This window comes from Thermothelomyces heterothallicus (assembly GCF_042370625.1).
Source record: "Thermothelomyces heterothallicus CBS 202.75 unplaced genomic scaffold P884_scaffold_5, whole genome shotgun sequence".
Lineage (NCBI taxonomy): Eukaryota > Fungi > Ascomycota > Sordariomycetes > Sordariales > Chaetomiaceae > Thermothelomyces > Thermothelomyces heterothallicus.
Window position 1 is genome coordinate 153,278 of NW_027192566.1, and position 16,409 is coordinate 169,686.

General features: G+C 40.4%; 2 protein-coding genes across 2 annotated transcripts; one reads left to right on the top strand and one right to left on the bottom strand.

Moving 5' to 3' along the window:
• Positions 1 to 11,958: 11,958 nt before the first annotated feature.
• On the top strand, positions 11,959 to 13,418 carry P884DRAFT_283310 (uncharacterized protein). Its single transcript, XM_069443650.1, has 2 exons — positions 11,959 to 12,060; positions 12,130 to 13,418. Exon 2 carries the CDS (start codon positions 12,195 to 12,197, stop codon positions 13,230 to 13,232), a length of 1,038 nt encoding a protein of 345 aa, XP_069299558.1. The 5' UTR covers positions 11,959 to 12,060; positions 12,130 to 12,194; the 3' UTR covers positions 13,233 to 13,418.
• On the bottom strand, positions 13,419 to 16,328 carry P884DRAFT_219023 (uncharacterized protein). The gene is made up of 5 exons (XM_069439393.1): positions 16,175 to 16,328; positions 16,062 to 16,121; positions 15,915 to 15,997; positions 15,704 to 15,855; positions 13,419 to 15,649 (listed from the first exon to the last, which is right to left on the bottom strand). Exons 1-5 carry the CDS (start codon positions 16,203 to 16,205, stop codon positions 13,468 to 13,470), a joined length of 2,508 nt encoding a protein of 835 aa, XP_069299559.1. The 5' UTR covers positions 16,206 to 16,328; the 3' UTR covers positions 13,419 to 13,467.
• Positions 16,329 to 16,409: the final 81 nt, after the last annotated feature.

The following is a 16,409-nucleotide window of genomic DNA, read 5'->3' on the forward strand; positions in this document are numbered from 1 at the left end:
AGGGCTAAGGTATTATAACAACTATAACAAGGACTCCTCTAACCCCTACCTATTGCTAACCGCTTCTAGAAGCAGATTTCTATCGACTTTATAGTCAACCTCCTAATACGAGATAAGAACTTACCCTATTACCTTATAGTAATTACCGATCGACTATCGAAATATATCTAGCTCGAGGCTATATCCTTAATAGGAGCCGAAGCATATACGCTTCGGTTCTAGGATATATAATAGCGGTTCTATAGGTTTCTAATACAGATTATTACCAATTATAGCTTAGACTAGCTTAGTTAATTCTAGACTTCTCTCTATAAGATCGTTAGGATCAAATAGTTACTATCGACAGCCTATTACCCCTAGATAGACAGAGGTATAGAACGTATTAACTAGGAAGTATAGACTATCCTACGGACTATCGTTTCCTTCGCCTAGTATAACTAGCCTAAATATCTTCTAGTATACTAGCTTACAATTAATAACTACGACTTAACGGTAACCGGAACAAGTATAAGTTACCTCCTCTATAGCTATAATATAAGTCCTATCTAGTTTGCTAACCTCTTAGATACTCCTACTTTAACCCTATAGGGGAGGGCTATTAACTTCCTATACTACCTAAAAGAAGGTATAGAGTAGACCTAGGCTACTATTGTATATATATAGTAGTACTAGTAAGAAAACGCTAATTGATCTTGATGTCTAGCTAAAAGGTTTAAAGTAGGGGATAAAGTATAGCTATCCCTATATAATATTAAAACTAACCGCCTAAGTTAGAAACTTGACTAGGTTAATGCTAAATATAGGGTAATAGTAGTATTAATACTATTAACTATTACTTTAGATATTCCCTAGGGCCTATACCCTACCTTCTATATTAATCTAGTTAAGTATACTATATCTAACCTACTCCCCTTATAATATATATTAGATATCTACCCTAGCCTAGTATTAGAACTTTTATAAAATAGATTACTATAAAAAAAATATAAGGTAGAGGTAATCCTTATAGCTAGGAATATAAGGGGGAGAGGAAACCATTGTAATATACTAGTAAAATAGAAGGGATATAATACCCTAACTTAGGAACTACTAGAAAACTTAGAAAATACTAATACACTTAACGCCTTTAAACAGGAATAAGGGGATATATACCTAAATAATAGGCTAGTTATAAAGAGGAAATGTAGAGGGATATATAAGCAAATGATCTAAAATTTCTATATATATAGGTAAACCTAGGGCAGACAGGTAGTAGCTACGTTATAGATATACCGACCAAGCTAACTATAAAATAAACATATATAATAATAACTCGCTATATACTTACTCCTTATCTTCCTCCGAGTATTTAACCTCCTCCTCCTCCTCTACTATATCTTTAGGAGCCGTAAGGGCGGGCTCCTTACGATTATAGACCAGGTATAACGCGCGCTTAGTAGGGGAGCTAGAGCGTCGGGCGTAGGCGTGGTTAAAGTCAATAGGGATAGGTATAGGGTATACGGCGGTAGTATAGCAGGCCCAGGATATAGGCAAAGGTATACCTAAGATATAGGTAACAAGGGCGGTATTAGTCTCGACCAAAGTCGATATATTCTTATTTATATATTATATCTAACGTAGTATATTATCATTTTATATAATGGCGTAGTATATAAGTTACCTAGTAGCTTATAGGGTAGGGGTAGGGTTAGAGGTAATAGAGAGGGTATTACTATAGTAGGAGGGGGTATAGGGAAGTATAACTATAGTATAGTTATTACTATAGTGATAGGAGTTAGCGGCCTAGGTAGGGGAGAAGGCAAGCTAGGTAGGGGAACAGTTAGCCTATATAGCCTCTATAATTATAGTAAAGGAATATACTAGGGCGGTAAATATAGGTATAAGGACTACCTTATATATACTATAGTTTATAGTCTTTAGCTAGAGGGGAGTCTCTAGGGCTATACCCTTATTATAATAATATATAATCTTATAGATACCTATATATAAATGTAGATTATTTGCCTATAATTATAGGTCCTAAATATAAGGATTATAGGTAGAATAGTATATTATATAGGATATACTACGACTAAGGATATATATAATATTATTACCGCTTAGAATATAGTAAATATAATTAAGATAATACTATATCTTCTTAGGTAAGAGTTTAAACTCCTTATTAAAAGAGTTACCCTTAATAGCAAACCTACTAAGGGAAATATTCTAGTTCTTATACTAAAATTTAAGCAGTTAGTAGGGACTTAGGATATATATATTATAACTATAGTTAAGAAAACAAAAGGGAAAACTTATACTATAATCTTTATTCTTATTATCACTAGGATAGTAGCTACTATTACTATTACTAAGTAAGCTAATAGTAGTAGATATTCTAAATAAAAAAAAAAATTTTTTTAGGGTATAATATAGGAGTAGGTAGCGAAACAGAGTATAGGTAGGTAGAGGCAGGGGGGGAATATATAGGTTATAAAAGAGAGGAAGAAGGAGTTAGAGGGAAGGAGAGGAGGAATTTATACACGCTTAGAGAGTAGGGCTAGGGGAGCGTATATAGGGCCTAAATAAAGACCAGGCCCTACTTCAAACTCGAACAAAGGCTAGGACCTATATAATATTAAAACAAAGACTAGGACCTATATAGGACCTAAACAAAGCCGGACCGTATATATAGACTGCTAGTATATATAGGACCTGTCACCACGGTAATACCAGGCAGACCTACCTAAGCATCCGACCAGAAAAAGAGGGGGGGTATATCACAGGCCCGGGCTCTACCTAGGCTAATCGATAACAGGCTATACCCGGTTTTAGACCAGACCTATATATATTTGTAGGGCGTTCGTAGGGTATGTGCTTAGGACCCGGTTAGGCTCTAACCTAACGCCTAACTAGACCCTAACTAGAGTATATACGTACCCCTTATATTAGGAAATAGAACCCCTTTTAGCACCTATACTTACTTTCTCCTCTTTCTTCCTTTAAGGTAGTTAAATAAAACATTGTACGCTTATCTATAGTTGTTATAAGGCTAGTATATTATATATTATTAGAATAGAAAGATACCTTCTTTTCTAGTATATCTATATTGCCCTTGTTAGATGGTGTGATAGATGACTTATAGAGGTCTAGAACCTTTGCTAGGTCGAATGGTATTAGCCTAGCCCCTCTCTATATATTAGTAATATTCTTCTATATTATTTTATATATCTAGGAGTAGATTTTAAGGAACTAGTAGTTATTAATTTATATTATACTAAAGAGAGTGGTTTCTATAATAAGTTAGCGATATTACTATATTAGAAGGCTAAAGATACTAATGTCTAAGGGTTATAATATATAGGTTAAGTATAGTAGTAAGTAAAGAGGGATAATATTATAAGAGGTATAGAATTTAATAAACTATAGTAATATATAACTTATATAGCTATCTAGAAGAAGAAGATAGTTCTAACTAGCTATTTAAGGTACTATATATTATTTAAAGTACCTAATCTATTCTATTATAATATTATAATTAGTCTAACTATTTAGATTAACTTAAATAATAATATATAGGTCGAGATCTTAAGGAATCTATAACTCCTAAATTTAAGTACCTTTAAAGATAACAAACAGAGGTAAAATATAATTATTAGTATTAATATACTTAATAATTAAGACCTATTTATAGTTACTAGGCTAAATAGAGGTTAGCTTTTATACCTTTATACGAGATATAATAACGATTAGAGTATCCCTAATACCCTTTATATAGTGTCATAGAAATATATATATAGATGCCGCCTAGACCACCGGCATAGACAGACCAATCAAGCCAAAGGAATAAAAGGGCCAATCACAACATAAGAAGTGCTATAATCACTACGCTTACTAGTGATTAGGGTAATCACTACTATATAATCACTTATAATCACCGTAATTAGGAGTAATCACCAGGGTTATATATATATATAGATAGTCACTCGTTACGGTAGACTCTAGAGTTTACTAGTAATAGTAACTTACAATTACAATATTCCTAATAGCATCGTACTACTATAAGAGACAACTCTATTATTATAAACTCTTTAGCTTCACCAAATCCCTTAGACAACCTATATACTTATCCCTTGTCACTTACCTTCGTCTAAACCCTTTTAGAAGAAGTCTAAGTTAGGTTCGTTACACGTTGTTATTACTCCCTTTATTTTATTATAATTCAAAACGGAGGTAACTTCGACCTTGATATCGATATAGCTACTAACGTTACGGCCGAATAGCTGCTTGCCTAGCTTGGTTAACTCTAGTAGCGAATCTAGGAGTTAGACTAGAGAGATAAGGCTACTTAAGCTCGAATTAAGGAACTCGAGAACGGTAAAAAGTACTTATAGAAACTAGTCAACGAGGCTTACGCCAAAATTAAGGCGCTTGAGACTATTAAAGCAAGCCGTATCAAGATCGAACTACCTAGTAAGTACGGAAGAACCAAGGAGGACCTTATAGGGTTTTTGACCAACCTCTGATCCTATTTCCGGCTCAATGATAATAAGTTTCCGGACGATAAAGCTAAAGTCCTCTATGTAGCTACAAGACTAGAGGGCAAGGTACTTAGATGGTTTAAGCCTATATAGAACGACTATCTTACTAAAGAGGATAAAGATAACCGAGATATATTTATATAGGTAGTCTTCTAATCCTATGACCGTTTTAAAGAAGAGCTTCGGAAGGTTTTTAATGATAAAGACGAGAAGATTTATATATAAGAAAGGCTTGCTAATCTCTAATAGACTAAGTTAGTAACCTCCTATACTATATAGTTTAGATAGGATATACTTAAGTCTTAGCTTAATAATAAGGCATTAATATAACTATTCTATAATAGCTTAAAGGAAAAGGTTAAAGATAAGCTATATAAGTATAACTAGCCTAAAACCCTAGATAAATATATTATATAGGCTATTAGAATCGACGATTAGCTTTATATAAGGGAATAGTAGAAACAAGGTCAAATAAATAGAACTATAGTTAAGGCTAATGACAAGAAAAAGCGAGCGTATGTTAGTACCTTGTATAGGATATATCCCGGAGCTATAGATATAGACATAGTATAGAAGTAGGACAAGAAGAAGATAGCCAAAGACAAGTCTAACGCTACCTACTATAACTATAGAAAGAAAGGATACTATAAGTAAGAATATCGAAGCCTAAAGAAAGACTAGAAACTAGTCCTAGGAAAGGAAACTATAGTTATCGATAAGACTAAGGACGTCGTTAAAGTAGTAGCTATAAGCTATAAAGACAGGGATAGCAACTTAGATAGTCTTAAATACGATAATAACGGCGAAGACGAACAGATACTATACTCCGAACTGGTTACTATAGACCTAGAAATAGGTATTGCTAAATAGGATATAGTAGGAGAATATACGCTACCAATTTCGATTCTCCTAGTCTTAAGGTAGTAGGGTTTTATAGTTATGTAGAGGTAGGATAGATCATAGATAACCGATACCTAAGGAGTCGACTAACCCGGACCGAATATCCTATTCCTTTAGGAATAGATCAAATGGTACTATAACGAAGTTTTCCGGCTTAATATAGAGTTATACGAACGAGATAGATGCCTGACTCGACTCGCCTAGTAGAGCGATAAGATAAGGGATAAAATAAGGGAACTCTAATATATCGTAGAAACTATCAAAGGGGAATAGCCTATAATGTATAATAGACCCGATAGTTATACCGAGTACTTTGACGATTAGTAATTTAGCTATAATATACGGAACCTAGAGTACTAGTTTATATACGCGAACCGCGGAAAAGACAAACGTATATAGGAAAGCTACTAGAAGAAATATTCCTACCTTAGTATTAGGGTACCTATAGCCTACGTATAGTAGGAAGGATTTAGAAAAGAATTCTAATATCTTCTAGGTAACGCTATATAACTATACCCCTAATATAAGGTATATATATAAGTGCCCTAGTTCTAGTATATAATATACAAATACCAATACCATTTCCGTAATAAATTCGAAAACAATTACTAGCTAACCTGATAGGAAAACGGGGACAGAAGTTTACGCCCTATAGAATAGGTCTATGACGCGGGAAATAGAGTAGCCAAATTACTCTAGAAGATCGAAACCCGGAGTCTAGAAGGTATTATAGTAGTTCTAAGACAAGCCTAGCCTAGGTACTACAGAACAGGACAAGATATATAGGACTTATACTAGAGTAATAATTGTCTTTATTACGAGGACAAAAAGAAATCGCAAATTTAGGAGCTTTAGATAAAGCTATAGACTATATGATGAAAAGTAGAATGGACCTAATAGTAGGAAGCTATAAGCACTTAATGGCTTATAGAAATGAGTATAATTGACGAAGCCGCTATTAGCCGAATAATTAAAGAGGTTAATACTAACCTAGGAAATAGGTTAGGGCCCTTTAAGGGGCCTGAAAACCATTAACGACTATATAGTAACAAGTAGTAGTATAGTATAGGAGGAACTAGTATAAGAGACTACTATATTAAGACCTCCTAGTAGAAATATAGGAAATCGTTATAATCTTTAGATGACAATAGTAAGATAAGCAACTATAGATAATGGTATAATAGAAGTAGTACGAAATGCTTATACTAGTAGATAGTAGAGCAAAGATAAACCTAATTTCGCTAACACTTATAAATTAGCTATAGATACCCTAGAGGATAAAATAGAAGCATAGTATAGTCAAAGGGCTATTTCTAATATAATAGGTATATAGGGAAACCAAACTAATCGATATTACTATAGTAGGGAAGACTATAATAGTTATATTTAGTATTATAGATATAGGTAATAATAAAGATATAATATTAGGATTACTATAGTACGAAGATTATAACCTAGATATTAGCTAGAAGAATAGTAGCTACCTATAACCCTAAACGGAGTTATATTTGACTAACAAGATAGGGAGTATACAAGGATCGCGAGCAGATGATACTCAAGGGAAGGCATATCCTACGGATCTACTACAAGAGACAGGTAATGGTAGATAGACTACTACGGACTCTAGAAGAAGTAGCATAACGACATCAACACTACGATAGGAGGAACGAGCTAAACCGCCGATAGCTATTCTCTCCGTTGACAAATGCGGAGCATTATAATTAGAGTAGTAGGTTGAGATAGGAGAAATCGCTAGCATCGCTATAGATAGAACCAAATTCGTATACTATTAGAAAACTAAGAAACGAGATAAGACTAGGGAAGTACTAAAGGAGTATAAAGGATACCTAGTATTCGAACTAACATATCTAGAAGGATTACCAGAACACGGCCTATAGGATTATAAGATCAAGCTTAAGGAAGGAGTATAACTAAAGTTCTTTAAGATCTACTATACAAGCTAGATATAGAACGAAGAACTTAAGTGATATCTAGAGGAGAACCTTTAAAGAGGATATATCTACCTGTCGATATCGCTAGTAGGCTACCTAATCCTATTTATATCTAAGAAAGATGGAAAGCTATAGTTATACATTAACTATTGGTAACTTAATAAATAGACTATAAAGAATCGATATCTATTATTACTAATCTTATAGCTTCAAGATTAGTTAGTAGGAGCCTAATATTTTATATATCTTGACTTGCTATCGGCCTATAACTATATATAGATTAAAGAAGGCGATAAGTGGAAAACAGCCTTTAGGATACCCTATAGCTACTACAAGTACCTTGTTATACTATTTAGACTTATAAACGTGCTAGCAACGTTCTAAGCCCTAATTAATCAAGCTATCCGCCCCTTTCTCGACAAATTTACAGTATATTATCTTAATAATATACTTATCTTCTCTAAGACGATAGACAAACACTAGAAGTATATAAGAGTAATATTAGATACATTATATAAGTATAAGCTATTAGTTAATAAGGAAAAGAGTAAATTCTATATTAAGAAGATAGTGTTTTTAGGATATAAGATATCCCTAGGACAAATTCAGATAGAACCCTTAAAGGTTAAAGCTATCAAGAATTAGCTATAACTAACGTTAGTTATAAAAGTACAAAGTTTTATCGGATTTACAAACTTCTACCAGATATTTATTAAGAACTTTAGAGCAATTATATAACCATTATATAAACTTACTAAGAAGAATACTAAGTTCTAATAGGAAGAGCGATATAAGTAAGTATTTATATAGATTCGCGATACTATTACTAAGGATCTAGTATTAGTACTACTAGACCCTAAGAAGCCATTCGAGGTAGAAATAGACGCTTCAGACTATGCTATTAGAGGACAGTTAGGATAATAAGACGAACAAGGGAAGCTATATCCTATAGCCTTCTTTTCAAAGAAGCTCGACAGACTACGTCTTAACTATCTAATCTATAATAAGGAACTACTTACAATTGTCAAAGCTTTTAAGGAATGGCGACTATACCTTAGTGGCACGATTAAACTAGTACAAGTATATATAGATTATAAGAATTTATAGTACTTTATAACAACAAAGGAGCTTAACGGATAATAAATATAGTAGGTAGAATTCCTCACGGAATTTAACTTTAAGATCCGCTATAAGAAAGGCAAAGAGAACGTATAAGTAGACGCTTTAAACCGATGAACGGATCATATAGAAGGACAAACAGAAACAATGCTACCGTTATTTAAGGAACAAATAGACGGAACGCTATATTATAAAACGTAGACACCTATAGAAGATAATCTATTTGACTCGTTCCTAGAATGTTACGTAATCTTTCGAGAAGAAAGGATTAACGAGGTATAGTATCAAGTAGCACCTAGACTAGTAGTACCTAGCGGAGTAGAAGAAAAAGATAGGAAACTCTAGTACCAAGGTAAAGTATATATCTATAACGAGGATTAGTAACTACGAATGATTCGAGAGCTTTACGAGTTAAAACTCGGAGGATATAAAGGGGTTACGAAGACTATTGTATAAGTTAAGAAATACTATGACTTCCTATAGTTAATGGTACAAGTCAAGGAAGTTATACGGAGCTACAATATCTATAATCGAAGCAAGATAGTATAATATAAGCTATATAGGCTACTTTAGCTACTACTAATAGCTAACAAACTATAGAGTTTAGTTACGATAGACTTTATTACGAAACTACTAGAATCTAAGGATATAGCTATAGGAGTAATCTATAATAGTATTCTTACTATAGTAGATCGCCTAACTAAATAGGTATACTTCTTTCCTTATAAGGAGTCTTAGATAGCTAAATAGCTAATAGATATAATCTATCGGCAAGTTACATTAATATATACTTAGCTATAAGAATAGATTACCGATAGAGATACCAAGTTCGTATCGAAGTTCTAACAAGTATTAATATAACAATTAGGCGTTAATAATAAACTGTTAACGGTATATTACCTATAGACTAACGGATAAATAGAATGACTAAACTAAGTTATTAAGCAATACCTCTATTCCTATATTAACTACTAGTAGGATAACTAGGTTACGCTATTACTAATAATATAACTTGCCTATAATATAACGCTAACAGAAATAACTAAAGTTATACCGTTCTTTACAAACTATAGATATAAAGCAGACCTTAGGTAAGGACTAGAGGTTATAGTGCTAAGAGTAGTAGTTAAAGTAAAATAGATATATATACTATATAAGAAGCTTAAAAAGGAACTCGAGTTTATTAGAACTAGAATAAAGAACTACTATAACAAATATAGGCTTAAGGGACCTTGCCTAGAGAGGGGAGACAAAGTCTATCTAATTATACGAAATCTGTAAACCAAACGACTAAGTATAAAGCTAGACTTTAAGAAGGTCGGACCCTTCGTTATCAAAGAACGAATCTTAATATCTAACTACTAACTATCGTTACCGTTATCTATATAACTACGGATAGACATTTTTTATATTTTACTTTTAGAACTAGCGCCGAAGAACGCTAAAATCGCTACGAACATCGAAGTAGAAGACGAAGAGGAAGAATAGGACATCAAAGAAATTCTAGATTTATATATCATTAATAGGGAACTACAGTACCTAGTCAAATAGCTTGATTTTAGACTAGAAGATAACTTATAGGAACTAGTTAAGAACTTGAACTGCCCTAAGAAACTCGAATAGTTCTATCGGCAGAACCCGGATCGGCTAAAGGTAAAACCAGGACAGAATCGAAGACGGCGCCCTAGTTAATAACGTCGACGCTACCGTTAAGCTATATATCTAGAACGGCCTCCGATTCCTATTGCTCTACTACCTCTAATTTGTCTAGATTTGACAAACCCTATATAACTATATCTGCCCCCTTCTCTACCAAAAACTCTTATTACTTATAAACTCGAGTCAAATAGGCTAATACCTTAGAAGCTTTATATTAGTATTCTTATAATAAGGCTTTAACCTCTTTCTCTTTAGCCTTTAAACGACATTACTTATATATAATATAATCTATTATATTATAATTAGCAATGTACCTTTATAAGGAAACGAGGACCTATAAGAAGAAGCTAGAACGCTAGAACCATCGTAAGTATAACCTTAACGTATATAAGCCTCGTAGTAACAAGATTTTTTAATCATTTTATATACTTAGTTATACTTTATATAATAGGAATATACTATTACTATAAACCTATAATTAGAAATAAACTAAGCTAGACACTTATAATAAATAGACACTTAGGACCTATATACGTTAGATAGTATAATTAATAGTACAAAGGACAATAAGGAGCTAAAGAGAAAAATATATATAAGGATCATAAGGGATGTTAACGCTATTTAAAACGGCCTAAAGAGGGCTTTCGGGTCGAAAGCCTTAAAGGAGGGGTATCATATCACGGAAATATACATACAGATGCCGCCTAGACCACCGGCACAAACAGACCAATCAAGCCAAAGGAACGGAAGGGCCAATCATAACATAAGAAGCGCTATAATCACTACGCTTACTAGTGATCAGGGTGATCACCACTATACGATCACTCACAATCACCGTAATTAGGAGTGATCACTAGGGTTATATATATATATAGATAGTTACTCGTTACGGTAGACTCTAGAGTTTACTAGTAATAGTAACTTATAATTATAGTATTCCTAATAGCATCGTACTACTATAAGAGATAACTCTGTTATTATAAACCCTTTAGCTTTACCGAATCCCTTAGACGACCTATATACTTGTCCCTCGTTACTTACCTTTGTCTAAACCCTTTTAGAAGAAGTCTGAGTTAGGTTTGTCATATATAGCCCTTCTTATCTATATTATAGATATTATTATTAGTAATATTATATATAAGCTAGATAGTCTAGAATAGTTTAAACTATCGCTCTAGAGTCTAATAATTAAGGGTATCTTTCTAGGACTAATCTAGTATACGAGAGCGTTATATTTAAACCTCTAGATAGTATATAAGGAAGTTAGAATACTAGTACTTTCTAAGAGGTTTTATATCCTTCTTTGCAAGGAGGAGTTGGCTAGCTAGATTCTTAATAGCCGAGATAGATATTAGCCAGCCCTAGGCATCAAGTTAGTAGATGGTTCGAATAAGGGAAGCTTCTTCTATATTTGATAGATATTATTTTAGCTCTCTAGAAGCTCGAATACTCTTATACCGACCAGAAAGACGGTCTACAAGTGTTAATTGGGGTATTCTAAAGAGGATAGCAGCTTGTTGAATACTAGGGATATCTTTCCGTTCGAGCGCTTGGATTGCGGCTTGGATACGGCCTTCCTGATCAAGATTTGAGTTAGCCATCGTTAAAAAGATAGAGTAGACTTCGAATATTGTAAGAAAAGAGGAATTTGTGGTAAACTGGCTTGCGATGTTGACAGCTTGGTGGTGTACGTTCAGGGGCTAAAATTGGTGGAGATTTGGTGGCCGAATTTGGTATGTGGCCGACATGGGTATGATTGACGTTAATCCGACAATCGCAATCTCTGCAAACGAAACGAGAGTTCAACGCGCGGGTCGCGTCAGTGCCCCCTCAAACTCTCACCCTTTTCTGACCGAGATTTGAGTAGCAATCTGGGGCGTCTTGTTTCTTAGTGGACGGGGGGGTCCTAGGTCGGTGGTGTTTTCCACTGGTCATTCGGTCACTGTTCGATCCACTCTTTCGCTCACCAATTGGCGCAGACCAGTGTTCCGTACCCCACGAACATACGATTGCAGCAAACAGCAACTTCCGATCACGCCTTGACATGGCGTTATTGGGCATCTCTCTTATACTCGCCTCTGTCGTTCTTTTCTGCATGCGTAGACCGGTCTGGCTTCCGGCCATTTTGGGGGGCGCCCCGCGTCCCCCAATAGAGCCGCCAGCTCCGGCGAGATCCGAGTGCGAGTCTGCCGATCGCGCCTCGGACGCTGATGCGATCACGAGAGACGGATCCGATCATGATTCTAGACGCGCCGATGGAGAGAAGCCAAACCAGAGTCCGATATTTTCCCCACCGATAGTGCGGCACCCGGCCCCAGAATCCGACCAAGGCGCTCACTCCTCCGAAGATGGTGAGCAGACCACGCCCAAGGCCTCCGCAGCAACCCCCGACAACCCCGTCCCGGCATTAGCCCTCTCCGTTCCCGAATCGGCCCCCGCTGCCTCCCAGCCGAATGGCGCAGACCGTGGGCCTTCGACTGCACCGACGGCAGCGTCGACCCTGATGCCGCCTCCCCCGCGCCCACCAACCCTCCGCCCCTCCCCCCGGGACAACCTCTCCCCATCCCTCGCGCCTCCGCGAGCCCGCAACCTGCCCCTCCCCGCGCGCGGACCGGGCTGCTCGACCCTCGCGCCGCCGCCCACCCACAGCTCCGTGCCCGCCAAGCCTTCGCGTGCCGTCGTCCTGTCGCCGGGCCACTCCCCGCTCGACTGGGCGCGCCTCTCGGGCCACCCGACGGCCGACCTGCGCGGCCTCCCGCCGGGCACCCCGTACCTTCGCGTGACGCCGAGCATGCTCAAGAAGATGACGGGGCGGAAGGGCAAGGACGCGTGGATGGTTCTGGGTGGGCGCGTCTACAACATAACGCCGTACCTGCCGTTCCATCCCGGGGGCGAGCCCGAGCTGCTGCGAGGTGCGGGCAGGGACGGGACGCGATTGTTTGGGGAGATCCACCCATGGGTGAATTACGAAGGGATGCTGGCGGCTTGTTTGGTGGGGATTTACGTTCCAGAGGAGGAAGGCGGCGATGTAGGTACGGCTGCGGCCGGGGGCGGGGCAAGGGATATGGAGGCTATGGATTGAGCTCTGTCATCTTTGACAGGAAGTGCTCCCATTTCAGAGAAGGACTGGGGGGCCGACCAGGCGTTCCAGATCTGTAACCATGCATGTACATGCGACAAACGTGTCTAGATTGCTTGCCGGGTTGCTGTTTAGATTTGAACCGAGATGATACCCATAGACAAGGCCAATGGAACATATATGCAATACATGTCTTTGTCATGAGCAACTGCAGAGGTTCTAATGAGGTGGGCTAGGACTACCTTCGCCTCCCAAACCGAAATTTGAGCTCGTCATCACTGTCATCGCTGTCGTCGTCACTCGGCGGCCCAAGGCCCCTCCGCGGCCTCTTCGCCGCCCCCTCTTGATTCGAGTCAACTGGTGCGGGCCGTTTGTGGGATGACCCCGCCTGGCTTTGCGACTGTGTGTGTGTCTGCGACCGGGCGCGTTGTGAGCTCGCCTTCTCAGCAGCCTTGGCCGCCCGGCTTCTAGGGGGTTCCGATTCAGGCAGGGCACTGTCCTCCCGCATCCCAGAGAGCTCACTCCGCTCCTCCTCGTCACTACTGTCAATGGCCAAAATAGTCCGCCGTATTGCAGGCTTGGGCGCGACCTCCTTCTCCTTGCCCATGCCCAAACTGCCAGACCTCCCCTCCGACGACTGCCGGGTTTGATTTTGCGACCCGGGCCGGTTGTCTTCCTTACGCCGCCCGCTGTCATCCTCGAGCCAGTAGTCGTCCCCGATACCGTACTCTTTCGGTTTGACCTCCTCCAGCGGAATGATGATGCGAGGTGGTTGGCGGCCGACTGGTTCGCCTTGTTTGCGAAACCGCTTGAAGTTCTTGCGTCCATTCCATCGCGGATCCCACCGGCCGTCGGCAATATCCTGCTCCCGGCTGCGGCCATTCCTGCCAGTCTCGGGAAAGTGAACCTCGCATTCTTCAATGATGTGCAATGCTCGGATCGCAGCGTAGTCGATTCCATCATCCGGAAGTTCCTCAAGTTCTTTGCGCTGTGCAGCTGCTCGAGCCTCGGCTTCTTCACGCTGGCGTCGTGCAAGCTCCAGGATGTCATCTTCTTCCTTTATCTTCTTTCCTTTCCCTTTCGCTTGGCCCTTCTTCGGCTTCCCCTTGGGAGAAGCCGGAGCCATTTCTTCGTCTCCGCTAGGCTGTGACGCCGGTTCAGGCTCGGGGGGAGGAGGGAGCGGTTCTCGCCCTGACTCGATACGCCGGCGTTTGGCAGCTGCCGCTGTGGGCGCAATCTCATCTAGCAGTGCCGATGTGTCGTGCTCGGGGACCGGAGACAAGGGGCGTTTCCGGTGTGTCTGCCGGGTTGGGCCCTCCTCGCCAACGACTTCCTCCACTGGAAGCATCGGCTCTTGGTGCTGAGAGACGAACAAACTGTCCTGGGATGCAGCAGCCGTTTGAAGCTGCTCAGGAGCATCCACTGGCGTGACTTCTCCCGCAAGCTCTTCCCCATCGTCGAAATCAAAGCCTTTGAAACGGCTCCGGCCAGCTCTTCGACCCCGTCCAGGTCTAGGTCCAGGCACGAGTTCCGGTTGTGCAGCGGCTTCCGGCGACGCTCGAGGTTGAGAACCCGGTTGGTCGACATCCATACAGTCTCCTGCGTTAACGGTAGGTATCTGACCGCCTGCCCTCCCCGACGAGGGTTGACTGGCTTCTTCAAGAGGTCGGCGGAGCATGGAAGCGTTGCAATCAAGGATGGCTTCGAGAAACTCTCGCTGATCAATCGGGCGGTGATCGAGCCGCTGAGCAAAAGAAGTCAAGAACTGAGCATACCACTCATGATCCTCACTCTTTGGCATGTATCGCACGACAACCACCCCCTTACCCTCGCTGCCATCTTCGAAAGATCCCAACCCCTTTTCGCCTGCAACGCTTTTTACATATCGAATGAAGTCCTCCACGTCTGTTTCTCCAGGAATGACGTCCTTGAGCAGGGCTTTACCTCTTCCGGCAGTGATGGCGGGAAACAGGTTCTCATATTGCTTCTTTTCGTAAAAGACAAATGTATACCCGTCAAACACTTCCCGCCGCTTGTCGTTGGGTGAGTACACATCGGGCGGTCGATCCAGGGGCTCCTCGCCGCGGGGCGGCAGGTGGTCGATGGGATTCGGCCAAGAGGATTCGAAATCGACTTCCAGTGCGCTAGGCGAGCCCTCCTCCGCATTGTCAGGAACAGTAGCCGCGTCCACTATCGCATTGATGAAGCTATCAGTGACAATATACCGTCCGTTGATCAATGCTTGCAGCCCTTTTGATGTGTTGCGCTTTTTTGAGACGACGTGGGTAGTATCTGGAACATAGTCGGCCGAATACTTGATGTCGAGCTGCTCCAGGCTGTCGCGCAGCCTCGTCCACGGGTCCAAACGGAGTTCCTTTGCGGTAAAGGAGAAGCTGAGAACAACCGGATTCCATCGTATGCTTCAAGCGGTCAGCCAACGCCGGCAGGCGAGATGGACACAGGAGGTATCTCACCGGACAAGCTTTGAGCACATGCCCAACTTCAGCTCGTTCACATCCTCTGAGAGTGTTTTCTTTTGTCCGCGTATCTGGACGCCATTCAACAGTGTTCCTTTTTTGGAATTGAGGTCCTCGATTGTGACGGAGGACCGCGAACGGAGGTTGCGCTGTAAACACCAAGTTAACCCCAATCGTACCATCTCGTGTCCGTCAAACGCAATCATACCCCACCACCTTCAGGGACACTGTCGACTTGAATCGTGATGTGCTTCCTCGATATGGTCTTGTCCGAGACGGCGAGCTGCCCGGCTAGCGTAAATCTGCCTTAGTCTCTTGAAACGATCAGTGGTGGATCTTGGGGAACGACGCGTACGCTCGGCGACAGTGCGACCGAAAAGATAGAGTTTTCCTGGGCGCAGCCATAGGACGCGGCCTGCTTGAGTCAGTTTCAGCGTTCTTGCCGAAGATGGTCTGGGGTGAACAGACCGTCAAACAGGTCACTTTCGAGTATCCACATGGCGTTCGGGTTGCAACGATTGTGGTTCCTCTGGCATCGGGGGCGCTGCAGCTTGTGCGATCCCGAGCAATGACCGGCAGCACTGTGGGCAGAGAACGGCTCCGCCCGAGACGCAGAGAGATGGAGGCGGCAGCCAGGCACGCATGTAGGTTGAAGACAAGTGGATATCCAGTGGAGAAACGATAGTTAACACGTCGCTTACGC

Bases quoted from the DNA above. Each gene is read 5' to 3' on its own strand.
- P884DRAFT_283310 (XM_069443650.1), top strand. From the start codon at position 12,195: ATGGCGTTATTGGGCATCTCTCTTATACTCGCCTCTGTCGTTCTTTTC.
- P884DRAFT_219023 (XM_069439393.1), bottom strand. From the start codon at position 16,205: ATGTGGATACTCGAAAGTGACCTGTTTGACG. The intron at 15,856-15,914 runs GTATGATTGCGT...TGGTGTTTACAG, and splicing joins GTGTCCCTGAAGGTGGTGGG to CGCAACCTCCGTTCGCGGTC. The intron at 15,650-15,703 runs GTGAGATACCTC...GACCGCTTGAAG, and splicing joins ATGTGCTCAAAGCTTGTCCG to CATACGATGGAATCCGGTTG.